Here is a 9,040-nt window from a genome sequence, read left to right on the forward strand (position 1 = left end):
CGGAAACTGGGAACGCCTGGGCGGCTGTGGGCGGTGTGAGCCTGGGGGGGCGGGACAGGCGACGCAGCCCGCCTGGCTCCGAGGTCGAGTGTAGGGCTCCGGGCGGCCGGGGCCGGCGCCCGGAGGCAGAGGCCGAAGGAGGCGCGCACCTCAGGGAGGTGCAGGGGAGAAGCCTGGGGCGCCGCACCCGCTGCTCGCCCCTCCGCCTCTCATCTCCGCTCAGGCAAGGCTGCTGGGATCGAGCGCGGGGCTCTGGCCGGGTCCGCGTTCCCGACTGCCGAGTCCTACTGAGCGACTCTGGTGAGTTCCTGGCTCTGTCCGAGCGGAGCCTTCTCCTCGGTCACTGGAGGATGAGCATGGAGAACGTACCTTTCAGAATAAAGTAAATAAAGTGCTTAGTGTGTAGTAGAAAAGAATTGGAAACAACCTGAATGCCTCACTCGGGTGGGTATTCATTAAGAAACGAGTACATCCATGCCGCGGAATCTCCTAGAGCGGCTGAAGGAAGCAGCATTGCTGGGTAGAAAAGCAAATGACAAAATAGTATTGCGGTAAGACCTGATTTATGTAAAAACAAGCACAAAGCACTTTCCCCCCGGTTTCTATGGATATATTTCCAGTAAATGAACAGGGAAAGATTTGGGAGGTCATATGTCACACTGTTAATGGGGGTGCAGCTGCAGTGTGGAAGGGAGAGTGTCTCTTTTATGTATTTCTGTATTGTCTAACCCTCCCGTTTTATTACAATGGTTTGTATCACTTTTTTTGTTGAAACAAAAAGCAATTAAAAATACTCCAAAATACACACCTTTCAGGACTGTTGTGAAGAGAAGCAGTAAGGTATAACTATGTCTCACGTTCATGTGTATCTGGATAAATGGCTCAGGATGGTGTCTGTGGGGCCTTTGCTGACACACTAGGAGCCAAAATTTGAGAAAAATACAGTACATATATTGTATATTAAATAACGCTGCCAGCGCAATCGGGTACAACACTCAGTAATCAAAACATTAGTTTAAAAAAAACTTTTTTTTTTTTTTTTTTTGGCCGCACTGCATGGCTTGCGAGATCTTAGTTCCCCACCCAGGGATCGAACCCGGGCCCTAGCAGTGAAAGCGCGGAGTCCTAACCACTGGACCGCCAGGAATTCCCATTTAAAAGGAATTTTTTTTAATTGAAGAATAATATACAGAAATATACATCAGAAGTACAGCTTGATAGATTTTTACAAATTGAACAAATACATTAATATTTCTCCCATAGAACATATGAACATTTACATTAAGTGAGATAAATGGAGGTTATAAATATGCTCATCTCATGTCAGTAGACCAGGTGGTGAAAACCTGGGAGTTTTGGATTTTGGAGCTGAGGATAAGGAGCCGCGGATCTGTATTGGTAGGAGAGAGTCATGTGAGCAAGGCTTTATAGGAGAGCCTAAAATAGCCTTCAAGGCCAGGAAGAACGGGAGCTGGAGTCCCTGGATGTCCCTCAAGGCTGGTGATTGCTCATGTACCTCCCCCCTCCTGCTATTCTGCTCTTCCCCCAGGAGTGCCTGTCCAGATGCCAACCAAGCTGCCACTGGGGATCCCTCTGGGAGATTGAAGGCCCAGGTTGAGGCTGACCAGCCCTGAGCCTTAGGCCAGGGGAATGGCAGCCCCCCCAGAGCCTCAGGACCAGGCCCCTGGGGAGGGAGAAGGGCTTCTGATCGTGAAGGTAGAAGATTCCTCCTGGGAGCAGGATGCTGCCCAGCAAGAGGACAGCAGGGATTCAGAGGCGTGCCGCCAGCGCTTTCGGCAGTTCTGCTACGGGGATGCAGGCGGACCCCACGAGGCCTTCAGCCAGCTCTGGGAGCTCTGCTGCCGCTGGCTGCGGCCCGAGCTGCGCACCAAGGAGCAGATCCTGGAGCTGCTGGTGCTGGAGCAGTTCCTGAGCGTGCTGCCCGTGGGCGTCCAGGGCTGGGTATGCGAACGATGCCCGGGGAGTGGCGAGGAAGCCGTTGCCTTGGTGGAGGACCTGCAAAAGCAGCCAGTGAAAGCTTGGCCACAGGTGAGGGGCCCCTCCCGCATCCAGGGGCACCTGGATGGCACCTGGACTGAGGAGAGGTGGCCATCTCTATAGGGATGAGTCCTCCAGGGGGCGGGACGGGGGTTGGGGGTGGGGGAGGACATGGAGAGCCAGAGGGAGCGTCCACAGGAGCTTGTCATAATGTGTGGCCTTTCTGAAAGACACTGTCCAAGTGAATCTGGTTTCTTTTTGGTGGCTTTGGAGGGCAGCAGCAGGACCAAAGTGGGCATGCTCCAGGAAGGCAGGTTTTAGCTCCACAGGTTCTGCAAACGTTTATTTGTGTTCTGCTCTAGGCCAGGCCCTGGGGATACAGTGATGTGCATAGTGAGAGCACCAAAGGGGGTGTGAGAAGGTAGAGCTGTCCCTGTGAACCCTGCTGTCTTGTGGGGTGTTGGGTCCTTGACACTGGAAGCGTCTGGGGAGATGCTAATGTGTGGCGGGGGTGTGGGGTTCTGCCCTTGACAGGAAGGTCTCCCCCCACGGCCCCTTGCTAAGTGGCTCTTTGATTCTGGCCTTTGGGGGCTGGTTCTTGCCTCACGCTTGGTCGGGGAGTGTCCCTGGGCACATAGCACTGCCTGGTGTCACATTCTCATCTGGTCTTTCCTGGGGCCCTGTGTTGACCTTCTTCCCCACACCCAGCCTCCTGAGGGATGTGTCCCGTGTCTCCTTCCCAGGGGTTAATCTCTGTCTCCCCCATCTGGTCTTGGTGCTGATGAGCATGTTGTGGTTCCTGCACAGGACATGCCCTCAGAGGGGGTGGAACCTGAGGCTGCAGTCCAGGGATCTCAGGCCCAGGGGCCTCCCCGGAAGGCAGGGACACGAAGCCGACCACCTGTACCCTGGGAGCAGCACAGCCATGGTGGTGAGTAAGCTTGAAGGTGGCAGAGTGGCTGGACAGGGGCCTGGGTCTTTCCTGGGCGTTGCCCTCAAGGGAGCAAGTAGGGTATTTCTGTTCTGAGAAGGCAAGGTGTACGTGTGTGTGTGAAGGAGAGTGTGTGAGATCTCACTCCCGGCCTGGGCTGGCCTCTTTGAGGCTCCATTCTTTCCCTGCAGCCCAGCTTCCGGCTCTTCTTAAAGAGGGGAGCACCAGAGAGACGACAGATACCTGCTTTGCCTCTGGGGTGAGTTACCAGTCCCTTTGTCCCCTCTGATGCTGATGAGTCCCTGTAATGGGTCTTGCCTTCTCACCAAGGCCTCTTCCATCCATCCTTTCTGGCCCGGACCTGTCCTGTTTCCCATCCCCCTTCCTGTCTCTGCCCATGACTGCCTGGGGAGTCCTGAGCAGGGCAGCCCTGAACTGGGTTTTCTCACCTCATTCCAGGGACCTGTGACATTTGGAGACATTCCCTTCTATTTCTCCCGGGAAGAATGGGGGTCCCTGGACCCTGCTCAGAGGGATCTCTTCTGGGACATAAAAAGGGAGAACTCCCAGAACATTGCCCTGGGTAAGCAGTGGGCACAGCGAGGGGCCTAGGGGTCTTTGGCTCTTTTGAGCTGGAGGCTCTCGCCTCCTTGGAGTCCCAGCAGCAGTGGGTGGGCCCAGGCAGGCCCCACCCCTGCACACCCTTCTGAAATCCTCAGTCTTCCTCCCAAGTCCTTGCTTAGCTGGCTCCAAAGAGGGCTTTCCCTGCATCTCTTTAAGAGCCCCCGGAGGTTTCGTTTATGCGGGTGTTCACTTTTCTCTGCCTGTGATGGCATGGGCAACATGCCAGGACTGTGCTGAGCACGGGTACAGGCATTTTCTCATGGGATCCTCACAACCCACTGCATGAAAGCGTGTGCACGTTTATAGACGAGGGACCTGAGACTCAGAGAGGTTGAAGGACACTGAAGGGACGGAGCTGGGACTTCGTGCAAACATGGTTGTGAGGCCCCCTCAGCCTGCCCGGTGAAGAGGCGCAGACAGACACCTGCTCACTAGAGGCCGCGCTGCTGGGTTTCTCTCCAGGTCAGGGCCTTCCTAAGCACTGTTTGGGGATCATCTCATTTAATCCGCGCAACCCAGTGGGACCAGCTAAGATCCCTCCCGATCCACTTCTGTTTGTTCTTGAGCTGAGAGGACAAGAGCTCGTGTAGCGAGAGGAACCATGTTAGCTGAGCCCTGTGGTTCCTTGGTTGCTGATAACAAATGGTGAGGGTTGGGATCATTTACAGATGACCTCAATCTATGCAGTTTTGGAGTTTGAATAGCCAGGGCTTGGGGTGGGACATTGGATCGCAGTGTGGGAAGGGGGCGTAGATTGGTTAGGCCTGTAGTTAGTAAGTGCTTATGCTAGAGACGCCCAGCAAGCCCCTTGCCGCTTACTCTGAACTGTTTCTCTGTCGTCGTTTTCTCGTGTCCCCATTCCATGGAGGAGGAAGCTGAGGCTGGAGTTTGCTGGAGCCCAGGGCTGTCTGAACCTGAGCCCCAGGCGCTGGCTGGGAGCCTCGTTTCTGCCTCCCCTCAGCTCTGTCCCTGGAACCGCGTGGCACTGAAGAGGCCGCCTCCTCCCCGCTTGCAGGTTTGGGACTCACGAGCCACAACGAGAGATCCCGGCTGGAGGAGGTGGTGACGGCGCTCCCGGGCCAGGCTGCTGGCGACGTGACCGTGTCCTGGAGGCTGGAGGAGGCCGAGGCCCGGCCGGGGGCGCCCCGGGGGCGGGCAGCGGGGGCGCGGCGGGGGCGGCCGCCCACGCGTCGGCGGCAGTTCCGGGACCTGGCGGCCGAGAAGCCGCACAGCTGCGGCCAGTGCGGCAAGCGCTTCCGCTGGGGCTCCGACCTGGCACGCCACCAGCGCACGCACACGGGCGAGAAGCCGCACAAGTGCCAGGAGTGCGACAAGAGCTTCCGCAGCTCCTCGGACCTGGTGCGCCACCAGGGCGTGCACACGGGCCAGAAGCCCTTCTCCTGCTCCGAGTGCGGCAAGAGCTTCAGCCGCAGTGCCTACCTGGCCGACCACCAGCGCATCCACACGGGCGAGAAGCCTTTCGGCTGCAGTGACTGCGGCAAGAGCTTCTCGCTGCGCTCCTACCTGCTGGACCACCGGCGAGTGCACACGGGCGAGCGGCCCTTCGGCTGCGGCGAGTGCGACAAGAGCTTCAAGCAGCGCGCCCACCTCATCGCCCACCAGAGCCTGCACGCCAAGATGGCCCAGCCTGTGGGGTGAGGGCCGAAAGGGCGGCCCAGGCGGGGTCCCCACCCGGCCCAGTCCACCATCTCTGCTGCCGGCAAGACTGCAGGGTCCCCCACGCGCAGAACCCATCAGCCCTGCCCGCCTGGGGACCTGGCCAACGCCCCCCAGGCATGGAATCCCCTGTGACCTCGTGGCCATATCCCTAACTGCTCTGGGGTTTTTCTTGCCCCCTGGTTTCCTGGAGCCCCGGCACATTCCAGGCTGGTGGCGTGAGCACAGGGGAGAAACTGGGGCACAGGGATGTATGAGGACTCGGGCAGGCCTGGGGTCTCCATCCCAGAACCCCATCAGCCTTGCTTGGCCCCATCGCTCTCTGTTCCCGGCCTTCTCGTCTGGGTCCATGGGCTGGGCCTTCTGTCCTGCCATCCTGTGCCTTCCCACGGGGTTGAAGGCTAAGCCTCAGGGTGCTGCTGGGCTCTGGGAGGGTCAGTCAGCCCACACCCATGAGGACCTGGGTCCTGGGTGCGGCCACAGGGGCTTTCTGGCCTCCACCCCTTCCCATTTCCAGACATTGACCGCTCTGCCCTGTCCCAGCAGCATGCGAGCTGCCTGCCTCTGCCCTCAGCCACCTCGCCCCCAGCTGAGCTCCCAAGAGTCACTCTCCACCAGTCTGGCTCCGGGGACAGAGACCAACTGTGCAGACCAAGAACAGGGCCAGCGGAGGCCCGCTCCCCCCACTGCTCCCCAGTCTCCTGGAGTCTCGGGGGTTTATGGTACTTAACACTAGCACTCCATCAGCACCTTGTCACTAACTCCTGAGGCGCTGTATTCCCTGCAGAAGGGCATTCACAGGGACAGACCACAGGCCCTCCCAAGGAGCTGGCCCAGCTGGCCTCAAAGGGCAGCAGCAAGGTTGAATAAACATGAAAACTTCCTCCAGGCTGTTCTTGTTCTTTAGGTGGCTGCTGGGGGTTGGGGGGAGACCTGGAATTCGTACCCCTGGGCCTCCTGGCCTGGTGGTCCTAGTGGCACGTGATGCTGGATGGTCATCAGGTGGAGCCACATTCTTGGCTTCCAGGTCACCTGGGCCCCAAGGGCTGCCATGAGCCTTGGGTCCTTCGTCCTGTCAGCTAGTGCCTGCCCTAGTCTGAGGACAGCTCAGGATGGGACAGCTGGTGGCACCCCTCCCTACTCAGCAGGAGAGTGAGGGAGCTGACTGGGAGTGGGGTCTTAACGAGGCCACTCCCTCTCTCCCTTTGATGAAACGAGGAACCAGGCTCAGAGTCTGTGACTGGTCAAGGTGGTGGCTCGTGCTGCCCGTAGAGGATCTGGAGCGCTGAGCTGGACCCTGTGCTCAAATCCCTTAGGGAGAGAGTGCTGCTGAGTCAAAATGGGCCATGCCCCATCCCCACCCAGCCCTTCACATCTGACCCTCCCCTCCCTGTCCCCAGGCTGGGCCCCGTGGAGCTGGTGGGCACGTGCTGAGAGCACCTTCTACCCCACCGAGTCCTTTCTGATTCACCAGGTGGTGGCCTCAGGGGCCACCTGAGAGGCGGTGGGGGCGGGCTGAGACAAGATGTTTTGTCCCGCAGTGTGTGTGTGTGCCAGCCTCTCTGCCCCCCATTTAACCCGGGCTTCATCCTGAGGTCACTGGACAGACCCCATTTCCCAGATGAAGCCGCCAGGGTCTCACTGGACAGCTGAGTCCAGCCCGGGGTTTCTACCTCTGGGGTGACGCCCTTCACTGCTCCCCATGCCTTCGGGCTGGCAGTTGCTCTGTGTGTGTGTGTGCGCATGCTCACACACGCGTGTGGGTGCCCTGAATGAGTAGGGGTGATGGGTGGCGGGAGCCGTGCACAAATTCTTTTGGTGCTGGTGGCTGGCTCAGAAGGGAGACACTGGGGTGTAATGAGATCAGATAGCAGGTGGGCCAGGAGCTAAGAATAGGATTGGACACAGGCTCCTGGTGCAGGTGGGGGCGTGTTAGTGCCAGCCAGGAAGCAGCCCGCTGGAGCCAGGGAACAGAGCAGGGCCTGGAGTCGTAGGGTCCAGAACGCAGGGTTCCAGGGCAGGGGACAGGGTCCAGCTCAGCTCACAAACAGAGGTGATAGGACGGGACTCAGGGAGAGGCCAAGGCACTGGTCGCTGCTGCAGCTGCTGACGAGGTGAAGGCCCACAAGGGGCGTCCAGGAGGGGGGCTGTGGCTCTGCTGTGTTGTCCTGAACCCATTACCCCCACCCATTCATTCCACAACATAAGGCCGTGTTGTCTGCAATGGGTGTCAGCTTCAAAGCCTCGCCTCCCACCCCCACCCACGCCCGTCCTCACAACCCACTCAGGGTCCCCCACACGTTGCAGAATCTTCTCAGCTCCGTGCCTTTGCCCAGGCTGCTCCTTCCGCTTGGCATCCCTCCCTCTCGACCTAGCCTCACACAGACCCTTCCAGGCGTCAGCCGTGCCCCTCACCATCCCTGGGGTGACACTTGTATTCCCATCCACCCCTGTTCACACTTACCTGGCAGTGACTGTCTCGTCAGACTCTGGGTCCCTGGGGTCCAGGTTTGGGGATGATTCAGGTCTGGTCCCGAGGCCCAAAGGTCTCAGTGGGCAGTTGGGTGGTCACTGGAGGTGAGAATGGGCCCCAGCTCTGCTCCACAGTTCTCCCCGGCCTCCCCAGGCGGTGCCCACCCTGCGAGCCTTCCCGGACAGGCCCTGACCCGCTCTGGGAGCGCCCCATCTCTGTGCACGCTGATCCCTGGGCCCCGGGGAGCAGCATGGCTAATGGTGCAGCCACTGTCTACCTGAGGCCATCCACGTCCTGGGAATCCTGTGACGTTCAGCCTGAACTAGGACCCCCCTCGGGCCCTCCCTTTCTTTCGTCTGTTTCCTCCTCCCTCCATTCTGGCAGGGTTAGTGTCTGGCAGAGTTAGGGTCTGTTTAGGGTCTCTAACACGCCCCCACCTGCGTCAAACCAGTCTCTTACCAAAGAGACTGTGGTAGCCAGGAGCCTGGCCAAGCTGTTCCCTGGAGCCAGGGTCCTGCTCCCCCATAACAGCACCCGCATGGAGCGGCTGCCTGAGGAGTCCTCGGGTCCTACCCCCCACCAGGTCTTCTGCTGGACAGCTGAAGAGTCCTCAGGGGCTACCTACTGCCCAGTCTTTGGGAGCTCCTTGAAGGGGGTACTGTGCCTAGGGGACGTGGAGCTCTGGGGGCCCGAGATGAGGGGGACAGGGCTGGAGTCCAACCATGTGGCAGCAGTTTCTTTTTTTTTTTTTTTGACATTTATCATGGTTTATTTTATTTTTTAATACATGTTTGCTTTTTTGGGGCAACAGTTTCGACTGGGAGAGAGGCTCGGGAGACCTGAGGTGGGGAGGCGAGGAGCTGGGAGGTCCTCAGACCACTTTGAATCCACCTTAATCCCATCTGTAGCCAAAACCCAGCCCAAGCGCTCAGTATGACCTGTCTGGGGCCAGGGGCGCCCCCCTCATGGCCGTGATCCAGGACTGGCCTGGGGCCCAGCACGACGTGGAGGCGCTGGGGGCCTGTGCCAGGCCCTGGGCTTCAAGACCACCCTGAAGACAGACCCTACAGCCCAGGTGAGGGGAAGCCCAGAACTTCCGGTGGTGCTCTGAGGAAGCGCATCCCCCACCAGGACCCTGGGAACTCTCTCCTTAGCCTCTTACCAATCATGGGCAGGAAGTGCACCCCCAAGTCTAGCCTCCATCCTCCCTGCTGCACACATCCAGAACCCACTTCCCTGCCTCTGGAAGCACAGTCTCCAGGGATCCTGAAGCCCCCCACACTGGCCATTTCTCCTCTCCCCTGCTCAAGGCCCTGGCTGGACCCTCAGGCTTTTCC

General features: G+C 59.1%; 1 protein-coding gene across 4 annotated transcripts; it reads left to right on the forward strand.

Annotated features, from left to right (window-relative positions):
- The first annotated feature begins 6 nt into the window (after nucleotides 1–6).
- On the forward strand, nucleotides 7–6,113 carry LOC309622441 (zinc finger protein 213-like). Of its 4 annotated transcripts, none has more exons than XM_082409491.1 (6): nucleotides 7–551; nucleotides 1,550–2,049; nucleotides 2,806–2,929; nucleotides 3,121–3,188; nucleotides 3,389–3,512; nucleotides 4,569–6,113. In XM_082409491.1, the coding sequence occupies exons 2-6, from the start codon at nucleotides 1,651–1,653 to the stop codon at nucleotides 5,210–5,212; spliced, it is 1,359 nt and encodes a 452-aa protein (XP_082265617.1). In that variant the 5' UTR covers nucleotides 7–551; nucleotides 1,550–1,650; the 3' UTR covers nucleotides 5,213–6,113. The 4 variants fall into 4 exon arrangements, with proteins under 4 accessions (XP_082265617.1, XP_082265616.1, XP_082265618.1 ...); XM_082409490.1 differs by having other exon boundaries at nucleotides 7–300; XM_082409492.1 differs by lacking the exon at nucleotides 3,389–3,512 and adding an exon at nucleotides 2,361–2,419 and having other exon boundaries at nucleotides 7–300; nucleotides 4,569–5,193.
- The last annotated feature ends 2,927 nt before the right edge of the window (nucleotides 6,114–9,040 follow it).

The sequence above is a fragment of the Balaenoptera borealis genome (genome assembly GCF_965194805.1).
Source record: "Balaenoptera borealis genome assembly, contig: HAP1_SCAFFOLD_2940, whole genome shotgun sequence".
Taxonomy (NCBI): Eukaryota; Metazoa; Chordata; class Mammalia; order Artiodactyla; family Balaenopteridae; genus Balaenoptera; species Balaenoptera borealis.

Excerpts from the sequence above, each read along its gene's own strand:
- LOC309622441 (XM_082409491.1), top strand. The coding sequence starts at position 1,651 with ATGGCAGCCCCCCCAGAGCCTCAGGACCAGGCCCCTGGGGAGGGAGAA. Across the intron at positions 3,189-3,388 it reads ATACCTGCTTTGCCTCTGGG|GGACCTGTGACATTTGGAGA; the intron begins GTGAGTTACCAG and ends ACCTCATTCCAG. Across the intron at positions 3,513-4,568 it reads CTCCCAGAACATTGCCCTGG|GTTTGGGACTCACGAGCCAC; the intron begins GTAAGCAGTGGG and ends CCCCGCTTGCAG.